Source organism: Macaca thibetana, chromosome 14 (assembly GCF_024542745.1).
Source record: "Macaca thibetana thibetana isolate TM-01 chromosome 14, ASM2454274v1, whole genome shotgun sequence".
In the NCBI taxonomy this organism is placed as follows: Eukaryota; Metazoa; Chordata; class Mammalia; order Primates; family Cercopithecidae; genus Macaca; species Macaca thibetana.
The window spans coordinates 16,221,831-16,246,600 of record NC_065591.1 but is presented as its reverse complement, the minus strand read 5'-3'; the positions used below and the strand labels follow the sequence as shown (position 1 = coordinate 16,246,600).

General features: G+C 37.6%; 2 protein-coding genes across 2 annotated transcripts in view; one reads left to right on the top strand and one right to left on the bottom strand.

Annotated features, from left to right (window-relative positions):
• The window catches only part of LOC126936113 (olfactory receptor 5M1), a 270,162-nt gene that overhangs the window by 230,381 nt on the left and 15,011 nt on the right, over positions 1–24,770 (bottom strand). The window lies entirely within an intron of this gene.
• On the top strand, positions 731–2,185 carry LOC126936160 (olfactory receptor 5AK2-like). The gene is given in 2 exon segments (XM_050758616.1): positions 731–1,830; positions 1,832–2,185. Coding segments are annotated over 2 exon segments (930 nt in total). The 5' UTR covers positions 731–1,254.

The window sequence follows — 24,770 nt, the reverse complement described above, 5'->3', positions numbered from 1 at the left end:
AAGGTTGACTATTAATGAAGCCTGAGAGACCCAGCACTACCCATATGTTAAGCATGTTTAAAATGCTAGGGTAAACCCCCCATGGCATGAGTTTACCTATGTAACAAACCTTCACATGTACCACCAAATATGAATGCTTAAAAAAAGCTTAGATCGTTGGCCATTTTCTTTGTAGCATCCATTTGATTAGAAAACACCTTCAACATAGATGAAACAAACTACTTCATATTGAACCAGCCAACAATTAGCTCAATATAAACATAGAAATGTACAGATTCTGTGCGTGATTGGAAGGGGGTTACACTAGTTTCCTTAGCTCTTGAAAAGCATCCTCATATTTTCATATTATTTTATTTAAATCCAGATAATTAAAGTCAAGTTGATATGATAAATGTCATTATTCTGTCACAATTCTAACTGAAGTAGACTTCTGGCCTATTCAAGCTTCCTCTAGTAAGTGTTTATCCAAATGAAAGAAACACTTTTTGAAAGGACTGCATTTCTTTCATTTTACAGTAAATTTACCCTAGGAAGAAACTTATACTAACTTAATATACCTCAATATTCACTAAATGTTAAATTGAAAAGAATTGTTTCTGCTTTCTTGTTCCTCCACTACAGAACAGAAAAAAAAAAAAAAAAAAAAAAAGCAATAGAAAATGTAAGGCTCTCAGACATCCATTATATAACAGGTTTATTTTGCTTGTAAAGAATATCACCTAGATGGGAGTTGCATTCTAAGGATACTAATACAAAGATACTTTGAAGACTTCAAACATATGTAAAGCGTGAACATATTTAGGGAAATTTAACTGTAATTTATTCAACTAATTTCAAGAGCTTTATCCAAAATTAAAATAGTAGGTGGCTGTGAATAATTATAGGCTTCTAAAGGGGTACAAAATTATGTTTTAATATTACTTTAGGTATGTATGCCTGTTTAATATATTGAAAAATTGTTCATCTATATTTCTAAGAACTACACACATTAGAAGTCAGTCTTCTTCTGAGACAAACTTTTTCATTTTGAAGACAAATTCATTTCCTCTTTCATCAAGTAAATCACTCTTTACTTGATGACTGTAAGTAAATTTTTATATTTGAGATGTAAATAACACTATTGTGAGTATTTGTCATGAAAATCCAAATAGAAAAAAGTGACATGAAATATAGAGCCATTTCATTGCGAGAAGTCTCAAAGATTCCCTTCTTTTCTGGGTCCTTCTTTTGGTCCTTTCTAGACTTTTGGTAGCCATGGCACGAAGAAATAGCACTGAAGTGACTGAATTCTGTCTTCTGGGATTTGGTGCCCAACAAGAGTTTTGGCATATCCTCTTCATTGTATTCCTTCTCATCTATGTGACCTCCATAACGGGTAATACTGGAATAATCTTACTCATCAACACAGATTCCAGATTTCAAACACCCATGTACTTTTTTCTACAACATTTGGCTTTTGTTGATATCTGTTACACTTCTGCTATCACTCCCAAGCTGCTCCAAAGCTTCACGGAAGAAAAGAATTTTATATCATTTTGGGGCTGTGTGATACAATTATTGGTTTATGCAACATTTGCAACCAGTGACTGTTATCTGCTGGCTATGATGGCAGTGGACCGTTATGTTGCAATCTGTAAGCCCCTTCACTATACCATAATCATGTCCCAAAGAGTCTGCATCCATTTGGTAGCTGGTTCATACATCATGGGCTCAATAAATGCCTCTGTACATACAGGTTTTACATTTTCTCTGTCTTTCTGCAAGTCCAATAACATCAATCACTTTTTCTGTGATGGTCCCCCAATTCTTGCCCTTTCATGCTCCAGTATTGGACATCAACCTCATGCTACTTGTTGTCTTTGTGGGATTTAACTTGATGTTCACTGGGTTGGTCATCATCTTTTCCTACATCTACATCATGGCCACCATCCTGAAAATGTCTTCTAGTGCAGGGAGGAAAAAATCCTTCTCCACATGTGCCTCCCACCTGACTACAGTCACCATTTTCTATGGGACACTCTCTTACATGTACTTACAGTCTCATTCTAATAATGCCCAGAAGAATATGAAAGTGGCCTCTATATTTTATGGCACTGTTATTCCCATGTTGAATCCTTTAATCTACAGCTTCAGAAATAAGGAAGTAAAAGAAGCTTTAAAATTGATAGGGAAAAAGTTCTTTTAAATTAGCCCCAGTTGTTAACATTCAGCACAACAAATCATCCCACATAGCTGTTCTACCAAAATTTAATGTTTCTACAATAGGAAACATGTAGAAAGATGTCAAATTAATAATCTAACATCACATGTAGAGGAATTAGAAAAACAAGAGCAAATCAACCACAAAGCTAGCAGACGACAAGAAATAACTAAAATCAGAATAGAACTGAACAAAATTGAGACCCAAAAATTTATATAAAAAATTAATGAAACCAAAATTTGTTTTATTGAAAGGATAAATAAGATTGGTAGGCTGCTAGCTAGATTCACTAAGGTAAAAAAAAAAAAAAACAGGAAAAATCCAAATAAGCACAACCAGAAAGGACAAAGGTGACATTACAACCAATCCCACAGAAATACAAAAGATACTCAGAGAATATTATGAACACTTTTATGCAAATAGACTAGAAAATATAGAAAAAATGGATAAAATCCCAGCAACCCACAAACTCCCAATTTAATAAGGAAGAAATTGAAACCCTGAGCAGACTGGTATCAAGTTCTGAAGTGAAAACAGTACTAAAAATCTACCAACCAAAAACAAAGCGCAGACCAAATGTATCTGCAGTCAAATTCTACCAGATGTAAAAGCAAGAGCTGGTGCCAATTCTACTGAAATTATTTCAAAAAATTGAGCAGGAAGGACTCCTTTGCAATTCATTCTATGAAACCAGCATCAGGTATCTGATACCAAAACCTGGCAAAGACACAACGAAAAAAGAAAACTACAGGCCAATATTCCTGATTAACATAGATTCAAAACCATCAGTGAACCAAATTCAACAGCACCTCAAAAGTTAATTCACCATGATCAAGTAGGCTTCATTCTTTGGATGCAAAGTTGGTTCAATACATGCAAATCATGAAATGTCATTCACCACATAAACAGCATTTAAAACAAAAACTACAAGATCTCAATAGATGCAGGAAAAGCCTTCAATAAAATGCAACATCCCTTCATTATAAAAATTCTCTACAAACTAAGCATCAAAGCAACATACCTCAAAATAAGTGCAATCTATGACAAATTCACAGCCAATGTCATAATGAAGGGGCAAAATCTGAAGGCATTCCCCCTTGAAAACTGAAACAAGACAAGGGTGCCCACTCTCACCATAGTTCAACATAGTTCTAGAAGTCCTAAGCAGAGCAATCAGTCAAGAGAAAGAAACAAAAGGCACTCAAATAGGAAAAGAAGAAGTCAAACTATCTCTCTTTGTGGACTATATGATTCCATATCTAGATAACTCTAAAGACTCTGTCAAAAGGCTCCTGGAGCTGATAAATGAATTCACTAAATTTTTAGGTTACTAAATCAATGTACAAAAATCACTAGCACTTCTAAACATCAGTAATGTTAAACTGAGAACCAAATCAAGAATACAATTCGATTAATAATAGCTACCAAAAAAATAAAATATCTAGGAATATATCTAACCAAGTAAACGAAATATCTCTACAAGGAGAGAATTACAAAACACTACTCAAAGAAATCAGAGAGGACATAAACAAATGGAAAAACAGTCCATGCTCATGGATTAGCATAATCAGTATCATTAAAAATGGCCATACTACCCCCAGTAAACCACAGATTCAGTGCTATTCCTATCAAATCACAATGCCATTTTTCACAGAATTAGAAAAACTATTCTAAAATTCATATGAAACTGGAAAAGAACCCAAATAGCCATAGCAATCCTTAGCAAAAAAACTAAGCTGGAGGCACCACATTATCTGATTTCAAGACATACTATAGGGCTACAGTAGCCAAAACAGCATGACACTAGTATAAAAACAGTAACATAGACCAGAAAAGAGAACCTAGAAAGAAAGACACACACACACACACACACACACACACACACACACACACACGGCTATCTGATCTTTACCAAAGTCAACAAAAGTAAGCAATGGAGAAAGGACTTATTCAATAAATGGTGCCAGGATAATAGGCTAGCAATATACCAAGAAAATAAAACTGAACACCTACATTTTACCATATACAAAAATTAACTCAAGATATATTAAAGAGATAAATGTGAGACCTCAAACTATAAGAATCCTAGAAGAAAACTTGGGAAACATCATTCTGAACATCAGTCTTGGGAAATAATTTATGACTAAGTCCTCAAAAGCTATAGCAACAAAAAATTTGACAACTGGAACCTAATTAAATTAAAGACCTTCTGCATAGCAAAAGAGACTATCAACAGAGTATACAGGCAACCTACAGAATGGAAGAAAGTTATCAGAAACTATGCATCCAATAAATCTAATTTCCATAATGTATAAAGAACTTAAATCACTCAGCAAGCAAAAAACAAGTAATCCCATTAAAAAGTGGGCAAACAATATGACCAGATACTTCTCAAAAGAGAATATACAAGAAGACAACAAACATATGAAAAAATGCTCAACAAGACTAATCATCAGAAAAATGCAAATCAAAATCACAATGAGATAACCATCTCGTATCAGTCAGAATGTCTACTATTAGCAAGTCAAAAAGCAATACATGCTGGCCAGAACAGGGAGAAAGGGGAATGCTTATACACTGCTGGAATGTAAATTAGTTCAGCCACTGTGGAAAGCAGTCTGGAGATTTCTGAAAGAACTAAAACAAACTATCATTTGACTGAGTAATCCCATTACTGGATAATATCTAAAGGAAAATAAATAAATTTTTCTACAAAAAAGACACATGTGCTTGTGTGTTCATCACAGCAACATTCACAACAGCAACAACATGGAATCAGCCTAAGTGCGCATCAGCGGTGAACTGGATAAAGAAAATACGGTACATATACATCATGGAATACCACACAGCCATAAAAATGCAAAACTCAGGTGCTTTGCAGCCACATGGCTAAAGCTAGAGGCCATTATCCTAAGCGAATTAACACCGGAACAGAAAAGCAAATACCACATGTTCTCATGTATAAGTGCAAGCTAAATATTGAGGACACACAGACACAAAGATGGGAAAAACAGACACTGGGAAATACTAGGGCAGAAGGGAACAAGTGGGGCAAGGGTTAAAAAGACTAACTGTTGGGTGCTATTGAAACGGAAGAGTTCTCTAATCCCCCCGGGCAACAGGGGTGTGGCTCACCTTTTCTGTCACCACTGCTGCTCAAACCCCTGATGGAAGGGGAAGCACACAGTCAGGTGCTGGAGCTGGGACAAGTGCTTTGGGCTCTGGCAACATGGTAGTGTCTAGGGGTGGGTGCCTGTGGCCCCAGTATTACAATGCTCTTTTAGCCTTGCCATTCGCAGACAGCTTAAATGTTAACCAGCTCAATGGACCCTCTGTCGTTTTGCAAGGGCAAAGGGCCAGTGTGACCGCCTTCTGTATCCCGAGCTCCTGTCCAGCATCCCAGAAAAATTGAGTCACACATAGGCTTGAAGGATGAATGCAGGATTGTATTGAATGGTGGAGTTGGTTCTTAGTGGGATGCATGGGGAGCTGAAAGGTGGATGGAGTGGGAAGATGTAGTAAAAATAGTTGCTAATCTATGCTGGAGTTTACTTGAATGTCACTATGCCGATCGTCATCTTCAAGGACACACGTGTCTTCCATCATCCTGAGCTTGCCCTCTGCTATGGGTCTTTTTCCACAGGTGTCTTCCATCTGACAACTGTCACCGTTGTCTTTGGAGCACTCTCTTACATGGACTTACAGCCTGAATCCACCGTGTTTCAAGAGCAAGAAAAGCCAGCATCCATATTTTGCAGCATTATGACTCTCATGTTAAACTTCCTTATCCACTGCCTATGAAATTAGGAAGTAAAAGAAGCTCTACAGTCAACAAGGAAAAAGTATTAATACACGTAGAGTGAGGGCAAATTACTAACACTGAGTGTCAGAAGTATCCTGTGGTGAGCGCCCTGACATATTTGCTGATAGCATATTCGTCAAAGCAAGTTGCAAGGCCAACCCGGATCTGGATTCAAGGTGTTGGAGTAACAGGCTCTACTGCCTGATGGAAAGATCTGCAACACTGCATCACAATGATATGAATGTAACAAAGGAGAAACTTGGGGACCATTTTTATAACCTACCACAACATGTTCTTACTAAATTGTTTTTTAGCTGACACCCTAATCAGAATATGAATCATCCTGCCATAGATGTAGATATGAGAAACAAACTGAATCTTTGTAAAGGCACAATAATTTACATTTGCTCATTATCTATTAATTGTCAGGAATATATAAAGTGCTCACTAAGTAGTTGTTGAATTAATGAACAAAGAATTCAACCAATGAATTAATGAACAAATTCAAGCCTCTTTGTTTGCCAAGAGGCTTTGGTCACTGGAAAGTCTAACAATGTGGTTTATGATGGAGGCTTCAGGACATGCCATATCAGTTTTGATTTCCAGAGAACAGGAGACAAAAGGTTTTATGCTGATCCTCCAGAAAGGCTGGGAACTAAACATCAATTACATGCTCAGTATACAATCGAGCCCTGATAAAAAAAAAAAAAAAAAAAACCCTGAGCATCACAGGCTCAGGTGAACTTCCTGGGTTGACCCGAACCCAATATGCATGACAACTCCATGCATCAACTGCCATACATTGATATAGCGAAAGTATGATGGAAACTTTATGTTTGCACCCCTCTCAGACCTGGCCTTATGTTTCTCTTTGTTTGTTGGCTTAATTTGTATTCTTTGGCTATAATAAATCTGTAATTGTATGTATAGTCTTAAACAATTTCCTAATGTCTTAATTCACATTCTATACTAAATAACCATATACTGAGTGACTATAAGTAACAAAGGCCAGGCACAGTGGCTCACACCTGTAATCCCAGCACTTTGGGATGCCGAGATGGGTGGATCACGAGGTCAGGAGATCGAGACTATCCTGGCTAATATGGTGAAATCCCATCTCTACTAAAGATACAAAAAAATCAGCCGGGCGTGGTGGCACATGCCTGTAGTCCCAGCTACTCGGGAGGCTGAGGCAGGAGAATGGCGTGAACCTGGGAGGCGGAGCTTGCAGTGAGCAGAGACTGTGCCACTGCACTCCAGCCCAGGCGACAGAGCAAGACTCTGTCTCAAATAAGAAGAAGAAGTAAGAAGGAAGAAGGAAGAAGGAAGAAGGAAGAAGGAAGAAGGAAGAAGGAAGAAGAAGAAGAAGAAGAAGAAGAGGAAGAAGAAGAAATTTATTTCTCACAGTTCTGGAGACCAGAACAATTCTACCCCAACCCCCAAAATTAATGTCCTGCTGACATGCAAAATACATTCATTCCTTTCCAACATGCAAAATACATTTCATTCCATGATTGGAGCCCTATCATGCTCCAATATTGACCTCAACTATTAACAGTGTTTGTGGGATTGAATTTGATGTGCACTGTGATGGTGGTCATCTTTTCCTACATATATACCCTGATTGCCTTCCTGAGGATATCTTCTGCTGCAGGGAAGAAAAAAGCCTTCTCCACATGTGCCTCCCACCTGACAGCAGTCACCATTTTCTATAGGGTTCTCTCTTACATGTATCTATGCCATGGTACTAATGAGTCTCAAGAACAAGAAAAAGTGGCCTCTGTGTTTTACTTTGTACTGTGGGAATATAGCAAGTGCTCCATTGCAATTTGTACAATATAGCAAGTGCTCCATTGCAATTTGTACAAACCGTAGATGTTATTATTCCCATTTACTATTATTCCCATGTTAAACCCTTGATTTACAGTCTGAGAAACCAAGATGTGATTGAAGCCATAAAACTAACAGAAAAAAAAGTATTTCTAATTTGAACCTTGATTTCTATCTCAACATGGCTCAACAAGCCAGCCAACAGTGCTCTCTTATTTCTCAATCTCAGAAAATATGACAAACGCCTATAAGACACAAATGCATTACTTAATTATATCAACAGCATTTGAAAGATAAAGAAAAACATTTCAAATGATTAAATAAACAAACTTCTAATCCATGTGTTCCTTAAAGCAAAGGCATCTAAAACAGTATCTTTGAAATTGCATCTATATATTTTGATGAGCCTTTGTTGAGATATCTGCCATCAAAAAAAATGAAGTAAATCAATGAGAAGTGCATAATCGATGTTATGTAAGGACTTCCATTAAATAGAGTATAAAGACTCAGCAGGGGATAGAGGGAATCTTTTCTTGTCTTCTCCCAAGAGGTACTTTTCTCTGTAGCCAATCTATTTGTAATTGTAAAGTAAAATTTGAAAGATTATTTCTTTGGATAATATACACAGAAAAGAAGAGGAGGAAAGGAAAGACAGTGGAGTAAATCTTCATGGATATTGGGGTATTAGGGACAAATATCCATCGTTTCCCTAGTTTCCCTGACAAAAAGAAACAAGTGGGATTACTTCTTTGAAGCACAGCAAATGAAACAATCAACAAAATGAAAGGCAATATACAGAATGGAAGAAAATATTTGCAAACTGTATACCTGATAAGGAGTTTATATCCAAAGTACGTAAGGTACTCATACAACTCAATAGCAAAATAAATACGTTATAACCTGATTTTAAAATGGTCAAGTTACTTGAATAGGCATTTCTCAAAAGAAGACATACAAATGGCCAATGGGTATATAAAGAGGTGCTCAACCTCACTAATTGCCAAATAAATGAAATCAAAATCACAGTGAGATATCACCTCACTCCTGTTAAAATGGCTACTAACAAAAATAAAAAGATGTGTTGAAGTTTTGTGTGACAAAAATCCTTGCACACAGCTGATGAGACTATAAACTGGTACAGTCACTGTAAAAATGGTGCAGAGCTTCCTCAAAAAGTTAAAAATAGAACTACCATATGACTCAGCATTCCCACTTCTTGGTGTATATCCAAAGGAAATGAAATCAGTGTGTCGAATACATATCTGCACTCTCACCTGTAATGTTCATTGCAGCACTATTCTCAATAGTCAAGATATGTAAACAAATGTTGGTCAGCAGATGAATGGATAAGGAAAACGTTGATATACATACACGCTGGAATATTATTGCGCCATTAAACATAAGGAAATCCTGCCATTTGCAACAGCATGGAGGAACCTGGAGAACACTGTGCTAAGTGAAATCAGCCAGATGAAGAAAGACAAATACTGCACGATCTCACTCTCTTGTGGAATCTCAGACTTTTCCTATGGACACACCAACTCCCCTCCTTTTGTTCCCTCTCCACGAGGAAATGTTAGGACTGTATACTTTTTCTCAAGCCTTAAAGCCATGCCGGGTACTGAGAATCTCCCATTTATTTTTCCCAGGGCAGTGACATGAAGTGTTTAAAGTATATTCTCCCATTCCAGAGGAGTCTAGTTGGCTGGCTGTGTCTGTTTGCGGTGGATGAGCTGCAGAAGCTCTCGCAGGCACATCTCCGGGGAGATGGCAGGCAAAATGCTGGGCGCAACCATGGTCTTGTTGTGGCCTCCGCAGGTAGTATGTCCTGGGAGGTTTGCGAGCAGCCTTTTGGTGGATTCTGCAGGGCAGCCAGTAGAAACGATAACGCTTTATGTACTGCACCCCCGTTGCTGTGAGCCCCCTGCCCCTTTCCCTGCTCCAAATTGTCCCAGGACTATTGAGTCATTAGTCAGTATTCCGGGTGGGGCGAGAAAGAAAAGAACCCGTTAGGTTGGGGAAGCTCTCACTTTCTCCGGTGGGAGAAATCACTGGAGGTGCAGGTCTCTTTGATATTAAGCTGTGCTGCCTTGAGGGAGGCTGATGCTGGTAAAATGAAACTGCTTTTCTTATCCTCTTTAAAGCGTCTGTGTTCAGATTTCTTTCTTCAGCAGGATGCTTAGACCTCTCTGCTGGCCTCCCGGGCTCCACAAAGGCACTCCCATCTGCAAGTGGTTGTCAATCATTGTTTCTGTGGGGGCATGAGGGCTGAAAGCTCCTGAACACCACTGTGATGGTGGTCATCTTTTCCCAAGTATATACCCTGGCTGCCATCCTGAAGATGTCTTCCACTGCAGGAAGGACACAAGGCTTCTTCATGTGAGCCTTCCACCTGAGAGCAGTCGTCATTTTCTTTTTTTTTTTTTTTTTTTTTTTTTTTTTTTTGAGACGGAGTCTCGCTCTGTCGCCCAGGCTGGAGTGCAGTGGCGCGATCTCGGCTCACTGCAAGCTCCGCCTCCCGGGTTCACGCCATTCTCCTGCCTCAGCCTCCCGAGTAGCTGGGACTACAGGCGCCCACAACCGCGCCCGGCTAATTTTTTTTTTTTTTTTTTTTTTTTTTTTGTATTTTTAGTAGAGATGGGGTTTCACCGTGGTCTCGATCTCCTGACCTTGTGATCCGCCCGCCTCGGCCTCCCAAAGTGCTGGGATTACAGGTGTGAGCCACCGCGCCCGGCCGCAGTCGTCATTTTCTATGGCACTCCCTCTTACATGTATATACACCATGGGACCAATGGGTCTCAAAAGCAGGGGAAAGTGTCATCTGTGTTCCATGGCATTGTGATTGATCTACAGCCTGCTCTAAAAGAAAAAGGAAAGAAGCAGTTCTAGATTGGGCCTCAGTTTCCAATTCTCTGCACTTGTAGACAACCAGACTGATAGTGCCAATTTTTTTTTAGTATACTTTAAGTCCTGGGATACATGTGCAGAACGTGCAGGTTTGTTACATAGGTACGCACAGGCCATAGTGGTTGGCTGCACCCATCAACCCATCATCCACATTATGTATTTCTCCCTCCCCTCCACCCCACAACAGGCCTCAGTGTGTGATGTTCCCCTCCCTGTGTCCATGTGTTCTCATTGTTCAACTCCCATTTATGAGTGAAAACATGTGATGTTTGGTTTTCTGTTCCTGTGTTACTTTGCTGAGAATGATAGTTTCTAGCTTCATCCATGTCCCTGCAAAGGACATGAACTCATTCTTTTTTATGGCTGCATAGTATTCCATGGTGTATATGTGCCACATTTTCTTTATCCAGACTAGATTGCAAGACAATCCTAAGCAAAAAGAGCAATGCTGAAGGCATCACACTACCTGACTTCGAACTATACTACAAGTATACCAAACTATACTACAGTAACCAAAACAGCATGGTACTGGTACCAAAACAGATATATAGACCAATGGAACAGAACAGAGGCCTCAGAAATACCGCCATACATCTACAACCATCTGATCTTTGACAAATCTGACAAAAAAAAGCAAAGGGGAAAGGATTCCCTATTTAAAAAATGGTGTTGGGAAAACTGGCTAGCCATATGCAGGAAACTGAAATTGGACCCCTTCCTTACACCTTACACAAAAATTTACTCGAGATGGATTACAGACTTAAATGTAAGACCTAAAACCATAAAAACCTTAGAAGAAAACCTAGGCAATACAATTCAGGACATAGGCATGGGCAAAGACTTCATGACTAAAACACCAAAAGCAATGGTAACAAAAGCCAAAATTGACCAATGGGATCTAATTAAACTAAAGAGCTTCTATCATCAGAGTGAAAGGCAACCTACAGAATGGAAGAAAATTTTTGCAATCTATCCATCTGACAAAGGGCTAAGATCCAGAATCTACAAGTAACTTAAATTTACAAGAAAAAAAAACAACCCGATCAAAAAGTGGGGGAAGGATATGAACAGACACTTCTCAAAAGAAGACATTTATGCAGCCAACAAACATATGATAAAAAGCTCATCATCACTGGTCATTAGAGAAACACAAATCAAAATCACAATGGATACCATCTCATGCCAGTTAGAATGGTGATCATTAAAAAGTCAGGAAACAACAGATGCTGGACAGGATGTGGAGAAATAGGAATTTCCCACCGTTGGTGGGAGTGTAAATTAGCTCAAATTCAACCACGTTGGAAGACAGTGTGGCAATTCCTCAAGGATCTAGAACCAGAAATACCATTTGACCCAGCAATCTCATTACTGGGTATATACCCAAAGGATTATAAATCAGTCTACTATAAAGACACATGCACACATATGGTTATTGTGGCACTGTTCACAAAAGCCAAGACTTGGAACCAACCCAAATGCCCATCAATGACAGACTCGATAAAGAAAATGTGGCACATATCCATCATAGAATACTATGCATCCATAAAAAAGGTTGAGTTTATGTCCTTTGCAGGGACATGGATGAAGCTGGAAACCATCCTTCTCAGCAAACTAACACAAGAACAGAAAACCAAAAACCGCATTCATAAGTGTGAGTTGCACAATGAAAACACATAGATATAGGAAGGGGAACATCACACACCAGGGGCTGTTGGTGGGTTGGGGGTTAGGGGAGGGATAACATTAGGAGAACAACCTAATGTAGATGATGGGTTGATGGGTGCAGCAAACCACCATGGCACACGTATACCTACATAACAAACCTGTATGTTCTGCACCTGTATCCCAGAACTTTAAGTATAATTTTTTTTTAATGTTAAAAAAAAAAAGAAAAAACAAGCCTTCAATTCTGAATTTCAATCCTAAAACTTGATGGAAATAAAAGTCCCAGTCCCTAAGGTCATATGTTTAAGGATCTTTATTGTAGCATCTTTTGGAAAGTGAGGACCTAGAAAGTAAACGTCCCTCAACAGGGAAATAAATCTGTATTGTTGTAATCCCAAAATCTGTATCCATTCTACCTATTGCTGCGCAACAACATCCTTTGAAATGCTATAATCCAGCTGTCAACCAAGACTGTGTCCTTATCTGAAGGCACAGCTGAGGGTGGATCTGCTTCCAAGTTCCCTCATATTTTTGGCAGAATTCATGTCCTTGCAGGTGCAGAACTGAAATATCTGCCTTCTTGCTGGCTGTCAGCTGAAAGCTGCTCTCTGATCTTAGAGGATGTCCACAGTTCTTTGCCACATGGCCCCCTCCATTGGCATTCTCAGAACATGGCAGGTTACTCTTCAAAATCAGGAAGTCATATACTGTTAATCAGTACATACACCATGTGAAACAACACGCCTCAACACACCCAAATCTCATTACTCCTTCAAGAGCTAATCTCTCCCTGAGGTGTTCCCAAACCAGTGTTTGTTTCCTGCCAACCCTCTACTCCTGGAAGTAATTTCTTCAACTGAATATCCATAGCCCTTCAACTATATAAATAAATATTACTTATCACTATCTAAATTATTATTTACATACCAGAGCTTCCCTACCATCTCTAAGGAAGTTGACATACATTTTCTTTCTATAACCTTTTAACATCTGGTATAGAGGCTTAGACACAGTTGATATTCCATAAATATTGAATGCATGAATGATGACAAAAAGTAATAATATGGACAGCTTCCTAACTAGAAGTTAAGTGAGTATGTAACATACATTAGTGGTCTTTAAATACCAATCTGTAGACAACAGCATTCAAATGACCTAGCAGTTTTTTAAAGTGTATATAAGTACAGCCCAACCTTGCATATGTTGATTCAGTAATATTGGATGGAACCCAATATCTATACATATCTATATATACAGAATGTTGTTTTAAACACATGTACCACTGTATGGTAGTATAGTGAACAGGATTTAGAAGCTCTTAGACTCTGGTTCACATCCCAACTCTGCCACTCACCAGCAGTGTCTCTTTACAAGTTAAATGAGCTTCTGTGACCTCGTTTTTCTTAATACATGTTTCACGGGTACTTTAATTTGTTCATTTGCTTGTTTGTTAGGAATAGATAAGATAATGTATAGAAATCATACAGTCTCATAATGTAATATATAAAATAATGCACAGAAATTATAAACTCTCAATAAATGTTAATAGTAACGAGTATTAGAAAAGATTTTAACATGGGTGTGACAGTCATTACAGCACCCTAATGCATGCACGCACACACACACACACACACAGAGTCAAGAGTCAATAAGAGTTGACAAAAGTTTGCAACATGAACACTTTTCCCCTCTGGGAAGCTCCTCTCTCCTTCAGTAGAAAACTAACTAATGAAAAATGAGTTTTTTAAATTCATCTTGTTTTGTTGTTGTTTGTTTGTTTGTTTGCTTGCTTGTTTTTACCTAGAGCCACAGATGCTGAAGAGAGCAGGTCCTGATCCCAAAGGCCTCCACTATAAATTTTCTGTGAGAATCTGTGGAGAAATCTTTTAGTGCACAATCTGTCTGAAACAGCACGGAAAAAAAAAATCTAAAGGCAAATCTCCTGCAAAAAAACTAAATTTTTCCTATTGAACTGGGCATTATTTTAGGATATGTATTAGTTTGTTCTCACACTGCTATAAAGAACTACCTGAGACTGGGTAATTTATGAAGAAAAGATGTTTAATGGACTCACAGTTCCACAGGCTGTATAGAAAGCATGACTAGGAGGCCTCGGGAAACTTACAATCATGGCGGAAGGCAAAGGGGAAGCAAGCACGTCTTACCATGACAAAGCCGGAGAGGGAGAGAGTAAAGGGGGAGGTGCCACACACTTTCAAACAACCAAATCTCATGAGAACTCACTCACTATCACAAGAACAGCAGAGGGAAGTCAGCCCTCACGTTTCAGTCATCTCCTGCCAGGCCCCTCCCCTGACATGTGGGGAATGCAATTCCAGGTGAGATTTGGGTGGGGACACAGAGCCAAACTGTATCAACATACGGGGACCAGAGTAAAACTCTATAGAATTAAAGCCAGTATGTCAGTCAGTACGATTAACTCCAAAGTTGGGTAGAATCATCTTATCTTTGGCAAAGTAAAAATATAAGTGAAGAGGGGAGGCTATCAACAGTATTGAGAAATTAGAAAATGGCCCTGAAGATAGTATCTGATATATTAGCCATAAAGTTCCCAATTGAATATAAACAATCTTTACAGGATATGAGCAAAAATTAAACAAGGCCACTCTATGACTGAAATGGAGCAAGAGAGAGAAAAGGCCACTCTGTGATTGTGTTTCTGTGATTATGTCTGAAACATAATCACAAGACAAGAACTCTTGGCACCTGCAAAAATGGCTACTCTACTCTTTTAACTAATCTGAGTAAATACTCCTTCTTTACTTACTTTAATCTTCCTTCCTCTTAGATATAAATTACCAGCATAGCTAATCACCAATTCTTTTGCTAACACTCATCTCAGAATTTAGGAGGCATCCACTCCCTAAATCCTTCTTAGAATCACCCAGCACAAATCTAAATCCTATAATAGGGCTTCTCAGGTCCCTCTTATCCAACACTCTGCTCTCTCTGGTGCACGCTCCCTCTTGCTGCAGCACACGAAATAAGCCTACCTTTCTTCTACATGTGAGTTCGTGATGCTTATTGGCTCTCAGGCATTGACAGTATAAATTGTGCCAGGCATATCTATTATCTCTCTTGAAACTTGCTTCTTTTTTATTATTCATTTTTCTTGAGAAATTAATTTGTATGTATCCATTATTGTTTAAATATATCTGTTTTTAAAGTTGAAAGGTACTATTCAAGTTATTTCCCCACTTACTTAAAATTGCATATATACTTTCAGATGGTGTTTTCCTTACACGCACACACACACAAACACACACACAGGATTTTTAAAGTTAAAATAAGTTCACACCCCACATTTTTCTGTAAAGTTTTTTATTCACCTAACACTGTATTATTAACTTTTTTATAAGAATACATATAGATCTATCTCATTATTTTTAGGTATTTCATGGAAATGCAAATTATACTTAATTCTGATTTATCCTATCACTTCCTCATCTATTTTCAATATTTTGCTATAAGTAGAAATACTACATAGAAACTCCTGTGTTTAAATTCTTTCAATTTCATTTTATTGAAGATTAGACAGAGGTTAAGGGACATTACATTTTTTTGCCCAAGATCACACATCTATTAAGTGGTAGTTCCAAGATTTAAACCTAGATCTTTCTAACTTCAAAGCCCATTTACTTTTCATTTCAGGTAGTATAAAATAAAGCTTCAAAGGGGCTTGGATACATTATAGTTTGGGCAATTTCAAAACACTTATATTCATCCAACTAAAAATCACTTCCAGATCTTCTACTTCTGGCCAAGATAAAGTAATAGAAACTCAATTTACCTTCCAATCTAAAATATACAAAGTTGGACAAAATATATGAAATAAATAGTTTCATAATTCGTAAGACACTTTCATCAAGCAATAAAGGACAATGATCCCTGAGAGTCAAGAAACCAACGAGCTCTAAAATTTCCCCAGCTTATTTCCTTAAGAAAGTTTCCAGGCCACAGTGCAGAGACAGAATGTACATGAAGAGTTTAGTGGACTTCCTAAAGGAGATGGAACTGAAAGTCTGAAGAGACCAAGGCAACTAGAGTTTACAGAACAAAATACCGGAGAAAATGAGCTGAACAGAGAGAGAATCCCTAGAGCTGCAGAAAATACTCCTTAATTATTTAGCTGAGTGCTGGTCAGTACAAACATGTGAAGAAACACCTAGAGGCAAGGGAAGAAAACACCAAAAGGATTAAAGGTAACAGTGCTCAATGCTCATACAGGGCTGGAAATTGTACCTGTTCTCGCCAGCCAGACTGAAAAATCTCAAGATTCATGACGTTCTGGGCGGAGCAGACAGAAAGGACTTGGTCAGAAATAATTAGCTCTAGACTGAGCCGTGCTTCAGTTCAAACTAACAAATCTACAAAGCAAGACTCAAAAGATGATATGGCCAGGCACAGTATTTCACACCTGTAACCCTAGTACTTTGGGAGGCCAAGATGGGTGGATGGCTTGAACTCAGGAGTTTGATACCAGCCTGGGCAACAAAGTGAGACCCCCATCTCCACAAAAAGTACAAAAATCAGCCAGGCATGGTGGCATGTGCTGGTTGTCCCAACTACTCAGGAGGCTGAAGTGTGAGGTTGTCTTGAGCCCAGGAGGCAGAAGTTGCAGTGAGCCAGGATCACAACAATGCACTCTAGCCCTGAGTGACAGAACCAGACTCTGTCTAAAAAAAATTTAAAAATTTAAAAAAAAGATTATAGTTTCCAAGTTTTTTTTGTTTTGTTTTGTTTGTTTGTTTGTTTGTTTTGACGGAGTCTTGCTCTGGCACCCAGGCTGGAGTGCGGTGGCGCGATCTCAGCTTACTACAACTTCTGCCTCCCAGATTCAAGTGATTCTCCTGCCTCAGCTTCCCAAGTAACTAGGATTACAGGTGCACACCCCCATGCCCAGCTAACTTTTATATTTTTTGTAGAGCCAGGGTTTCACCATATTGGTCAGGCTGATCTCGAACTCCTGACCTCATGATCCGCCTGCCTCAGCCTCCCAAAGTGCTGGGATTACAGGCATGAGCCACCATGCTCAGCCAGTTTCCAAGTATCTTAACTGTGCTACAGAACAAAGCTCAAGAATATGTATAAAATGACAAAATATCTAGCACCAAGCATGGTAATACTCATAATGTCTGGCATTCAATCAAAAATTCTCCAAGCATGCAAAAAGCAGGCACACCTTCTTGCAGCTGTATATATGTGTAATTGAAGTCACCGAAGGAGAAGAGAAACAGAGCTGATATTGAAGTATACTTTTTAAATAATGATTAAAATTTTTGCTTATTTTATGAAAACTATTATATAAACCCACCAATTCAGGAATCTCAAGAAACGCCAAGCACAAGCAACATGGAAAACCCACACCAAGATATATCATAATAAAATTGCTAAAAACCAAGAATAGAGGGCAAATCTTAAGTGCATCCAAAGAAAAGAAGACCATTATGAATAGCAGAACAAAAGTATGAATAAAAGTAAATTTCTTGTCAGAAACAATGCAAGTGAAAAGACAGTGGAAAAATGTCTTAAAATAAAGAAAAAATTATTTTATCATAGACTAAATAATTTTATATCTATTTTTCTTAATGCACACACACACACACACCATGCACACACACTTCTGACCACAATGCACATGAAAAGTACCCATTTGTAGTGTCAAATCACTTTTCACCTTTTATTTAATCTGTTCCCTGGGTGACTTGATTTCAGAATTCTTAAAGACTAATTAAGATGATTTGCAATGGTCATGCCATTATCTCACCATGATTAAAGCAGGTTGAGGTATTCTTACATACTTTCTTTTTTTTTTCTTTCTTTCTTCTTTTTTTTTATTAGAGACAGGGTTTCACCATGTTGGCCAGGCTGGTCTCGAACTCCTGACCTCAGGTGATCCACCCGCCTCAGCCTCCCAAAGTGCTGGCATTACAGGCATGAGCCACCGCACTTGGCCCCTATATACCTTCTTGCTCTGCTCCCCACTAGATGTAAAATTACTTGAAGGAAAAGATCAAATCTTATTCATTTAAATTACAAACTTTCCTCAAGGAAACACCTTGCATAAAATTTGGCTTGAAGTGAAATTGTCATTTATTCTGTCTAAAGGGCTACTTGATTGTGGGTATCTACATATCAAGGAAAGAACCAGAGATGTCAATATATTATAACTGACAGCCTAGTTTGCATTATGCCTCGAATACCAAAGTCATATCCTGATTTTGGCTTCATTAGAGAAAATCAGCTCTATCTGAAGTTATTGATGTTAACAAAGATGAGACATCTAATGATTCCTCAAGTGGACATATTGTTTTCTTATCTACAGGTGACTTCTTTTTTTAAGAGTCAGGATCCCCTCTGTTGCCCAGGCTGGAGTACAGTGGTGCAATCATGGCCCACTGCAACCTTGAACTCCTGGCCTCAAGCTATCTTTCCACCTCAGCCACCTGAGTTAGTGGGATTACAGGCTTGACATACAATACCCGGTTTGCAGGTGACTTTTTAAACTGCCCATGGACACCCTAAAGCTATTGGTCAGAGCCAGACAGGTAAGAGGCTATGAGTGTGATCACTTTCAGAAGCTTAGCAGTTTCTATACTAGCACATGAGAATTTAAACCATCATGAAAATAATAAAGATTTCTTAACAGCCCAGCTTTGGACTTCACCAGCTCCTAGAACTATCAAAACTGCTGCTTGTGTGATATCATTTTCCCTTGGAATTTTCTCATTATTTCTTCTCATTTCTCACCTATCACAGTTTTAACTTTCTTTCTCGGTATAGACTCTTTTTTTCTTCGGTTAAAAATGAGTAACATCTGTACCAACAACTGCAGGAATCTACAGTGGCAGGGTTTTTCAATATTTCTCCTTTCTAGTAGGTGGCACAAGAATCAAATAACTTTAAAAGCATATTATGAGAACATTTAAAATCCTCTCTTTTAGCTACTTTGAGAGGATTTTAAATGTTCTCACCACAAAGAAATGATAAATATTTGGAGCAATGAATATTCTAGTTACCCTGATTTGATCATCCCACAATATACACATGTATCAAAAATCACACTGTACCCCATAAATATCTACAATTATTATGTGTCAATTAAAAATAAAACAAACTTTTTTAAAAATATATTTTGGAATGTATTACTTCATTGATCTATTCCCTGACTTGTTTCCACAAAAAACCTAAAGCATATTATCAGCTCTCTAAATAGATTTTTTCAATTTTGAGAAACTTTAACCCACTATAATACAAAACAATTTTCATGAGATGCCATTCTGTAGAAATTATTTTAATGTAGAATTACTCATTTAATAAATGAGCATATGCTTTCTATTGGAGGCAAATTATTCTGCAAAACTGCATCATCAATTATCAGAAATTGAGGTAGCTTCAGTCTAGACTAGCACCATAATCCAGTGATTTCATTTAAAAACATAAATGAATGGTTGAGAATGTGCCTCTCTGATCCTAGTAAGTTTTCAGATTCTCTAGTATATAGTAAACACACAAGAAAGCAGAGAAATTCAAAGGGAAAAAAATGGGGACTTTGCCCTAAGAATTGTCAAGGGGAAGCTGGAGAGAATCAAACACTGGCGAAAATCTCCCACGAAATGATTTGATAGAAGAATCCCTGACTCGTCACAGCAACATTCCATGGGCAAAGACCATAGGTGTTCTTTTTTCATGTAAGGAAGTTTATTATAGGCCTGGAGAAATAATCAGGGTATTATTAGCTAACATTAGGATAGGCGTTCTAAGTGCCAACACATACAATATACGTTATTTCATTGAACTTTGACAAATTATCTCTATTTCAGATTATGAAAAAGCTGTGATCCCTATTTGCAGATTATAAAACTCGGAGCAGTTAAACAACCTCTTCAAGCCACATAATCAAGTGGTAAAACCAGGATTTTAATTTAATTCCATAGTTTGCACTCTTGGCCAAACAATATACACTATTTTTAGTTAAGGTAAAAAAACAACTAGAATATTTTTCTCTCAATAGCATATCACTTTTTCTCCACACTTTCTGTAAATAACAAATTTCTATAAATAATAAATAATAATTTCTAGGTATAATTTAATTTACATAGTAAAACAAGCCATTCTTAGGTATATTCCTCAGTTCTGTCTTCAAAAGTCTGCATCCTGTTAGCAGCTGGCACAGTCGGTGGGATACTTAGCAGAAGGATTGTATGTGTGTCCTACTTTTTCACTGTCCTCCTGAAGGTCCAATGCCATCAATCACTTTTTCTGGAATAAACCGCTAGGGCTTGGTGTTTCATGCTACAACATTTATATCAGCACAGCAGTCCTTGCCTTTGTGCAGTCTGAGTGCTGCATTGGTTGCCATATTTGGTCGTCATGTTCTCCTGGACACATATCCTGGTCGCTATCAAGAAGATGTCCTCAGCGGAGAGAAAAGAATTCTGTACTTGTGTCTCCCACCTGAAAAACTAGCACCATTTTTCATACAGCCCTCTTTTATGTGTACTTACAGCCTGATTTTTTTCTTAATTTTTAAATTCTTTATTTTGAGACGGTGTCCCTCTCTATTGCCCAGGCTAGAGTGCTGTATCACTATCATAGCTCACGGCAGCCTCAAACCTCTGGCCTTAAGTAATCCTCCTCCCTCAGCCTCCCGAGTAGCTCTCAGATAATTTTTTTTTCCAGAGACAGGATCTCACTATGTTGCCCAGGCTGGTCTTGAACTCCTGGCTTCAAGCAATCCCCCCCACCTCAGCCTCCCAAAGTGCTGGGATTACAAGCATTAGCCACCACGTCAAGACTATTTTTAAACTGACACATAAAAAAAGTCTATATTTATGAAACAGACATATTTATAATAATATTTTTAAATATGTACATATTGTAGAATGGCTAAGTTGACCTAATTAACATACACAGCAACAACATATTTATCATTTTTTGTGTGTGGTGAAAACATAACATCTACTCTTAGCGATTTTCAAGAAGACATTTAACAACAGCCACCATGTTGTGCAATAGAGCTCTTGAATTTATTCCTTCTACCTAATATGTGTTATTGCATTGAACTTCGACAAAAATCATTTCTATTTCAGATTATGAAAAAGCTGTAAAAAATAACCTTAATCAAAAATAACCTTAAATATAAATGGATTCAATTTTTCAATCAAAAGACACAGAGTGACTGAATACAGAAACAAAACTCAACTACACACTGCCTTCAAGAGACTCAATTCACCTATAACACAGAGACTTAAAGTGAAGGATGGAAAAAGATATTCCGCACAAATAGAAGCCAAAAGAGAGCGAGAGGAGCTATACTTATATCAGATAAAATAGACTTTAAGCCAAACCCTCTAAAAGAGACAAAGAAGGTCATTATATAATGATAAAGAGGTCAATTCAGCAAGAAGCTTCAATAGTTATTAAGTCTATATGCACCCAACATTAAAGAAGCTAAATATATAAGGCAAATATTAATAGATATGAAGGGAGAGAGAGATTGCAATACAATAATAGTAGGGGACTTCAACACACACTTTTTTTTTTATACTTTAAGCTCTAGGGTACATGTGCACAACATGCAGGTTTGTTACATATGTACACATGTGCCACGTTGGTGTGCTGCACCCATTAATTCGTCATTTACATTAGGTATATCTCCTAATGCTATCCCTCCACACTTCCCCCACCCCACGACAGGCCCCAGTGTGTGATGTGCCCCACCCTGTGTGCAAGTGTTCTCATTGTTCAATTCCCACCTATGAGTGAGAACATGCAGTGTTCAGTTTTCTGTCCTTGTGATAGTTTGCTCAGAATGATGGTTTCCAGCTTCATCCATGTCCCTACAAAGGACATGAACTCATCCTTTTTTATGGCTGCATAGTATTCTATGATGTATATGTGCCACATTTTCTTAATCCAGTCTATCATTGATGAACATTTGGGTTGGTTCCAAGTCTTTGCTATTGTGAATAGTGCCACAATAAACACACGTGTCAATACCCACTTTAAGAAATGGACAGATCATCCAGACAGAAAATCCATAAGAAAATATTAGACTTAACTACACTCTGGATCAAACGGAATTAACAGACATACAGAATATTCCATCCAACAGCTTCAGAACACCCTTTTTCTCAACTGCACATGGAACATTCTCCACAATAGATCATATGTTAGGCCCCAAAAACAAATTTTAAAAGATTAAAATCATATCAAGTATCTTTTGTGATCACAATGATATCAAACTAGAATTTTTTCTCATACCAACAGTGAATTACCTGAAAAAGAAATCAAGAAAACAATCCCACTTACAATAGCTACCAAAATATATATACTATGAATCAACTTAACCAAGGAGGTAAAAGATCTGTACACTGAAAACAATAAAACACTGATGAAATATATTTTTAAAAAACACAAATAAATGGAAAGATATCCTGTGTCTATAGACTGGAAGAATTTAATATTGTTAAAATGTCCATGCTACCTAAAGAGATCTAGTTTCAATATAATCCCTACCAAAATACAAGTGACACTCTTCACAGAAATAGGAAAAAAAATGCAAAATTTGTATGGAATGACAAAAGATCCTAAAGAGCCAAAATAACCTCAAGAGAAAAAAACACAGTTAGAGGCATCACGTTACCTGACTTCAAAATATATTACAAAACTATAGTAACTAAAACAGTATGTTTCTATCATAAAAATAGATATCTAGAATAAGCAGAAAAGAATAGAGGGCCCAGAAATAAATCAATGAGTTTACAGCCAACAGTGTTTTGACAGAGGTGCCAAGAACACACATTGGTGAAAGGATATTCTCTTCCATAAATGCTGTTGGACAAAAAAGAAAATTTCAGGCCAATGTCTTTGATGAACATAAACACAAAAATCCTCAACAAATTACTAGAAAACCAAATCCAGCAGCACATCAAAAAGCTAATCCACCATGATCAAGTAGGCTTTATTCCTGGGATGCAAATTTAGTTCAACATAGGCAAATCAATAAATGTTATTCACCACATAACAAAAAGAGAACTAAAAACAAATCATATGATCATTTCAATAGATGCAGAACAGGCTTCCAATAAAATTCAACATCCCTTCATGTTAAAAACCCTCAACAAACTAGTCATCAAAGAACATATCTCAAAATAATAAGAGCCATCTATGAAAACTCCTTGGCCAACAGTGAATAGGCAAAAGCTGCAAGCATTTCCCTTGAAAACTGCAGCAAGGCAAAGAGGCACTCTTTCACCACTCCTATTCAACATGGTACTAGAAGTCCTAGCCAGAGCAATCAGACAAGAGAAACAAATAAAAGGCAACCAAACAAGAAAACAGAAAGTCAAACTATCTCTGTTTTTAGACTATATGATTGTATATCTAGAAAACTGCATAGTCTCTGCCCAAAAGTTCCTTGATCTGATAAACAACTTCAGCAAAGTTTCACAATGCAAAATTAATGTACAAAAATTAGTAGCATTTCTATACACCAACAAGGTCCAAGCTGAGAGCCAAATCGAGAATGCAATCCCATTCAAAATGCCACAAAAAGAATAAGATACCTATGAATACAGCTAACCAAGGAGATGAAAGACTTCTACAATGAGAATTATGAAACACTGCTGAAAGAAATCAGAGATGACACAAAAAAATGAAAAAACATTTCATGCTCATGGATAGAATTAATGCTGTTAAAATGACCATACTGTCCAAAGCAATTTACAGATTCAACGATATTCCCATCAAACTACCAATGACATTCTTCACAGAATAAGAAAAACTATTTCAAAATTTATACGGGTCCAATAAAGAGCCCAAATAGCCAAAGCAATCCTAAGCAAAAAGAACAAAGCTGGAGGCATCACATTACCTGACTTCAAACTATACTACAAGGCTGCAGCAATCAAAGCAGCATGGTACTGGTACAAAAAAAAGACACATAGACCAATGGAACAGAATACAGGGCACAGAAATAATGCCACACACCTCTAACCATCTGATCTTTGACAAAGCTGACAAAAACAAAGCAATGGGGAAAGGACTCCTTATTTAATAAATGGTGTTGGGATAACTAGCTAGCCATATGCAGAAGATTGAAACTAGACACTTTCCTTACACAATATACAAAAATAAACTCAAGATGCATTAAAGATTTAAATGTAAAACTGAAAACTATAAAAATCCTGGAAGATAATCTAAGAAATAGCAGTCTAGGCATAGGACATAGCAAAGACTTCATGATGAAGATACTAAAAGCAATTGCAATAAAAACAAAAATTGACAGATGGGACATGATTAAATGAAAGAGCTTCTGCACAGCAAAAGAAACTATCAATA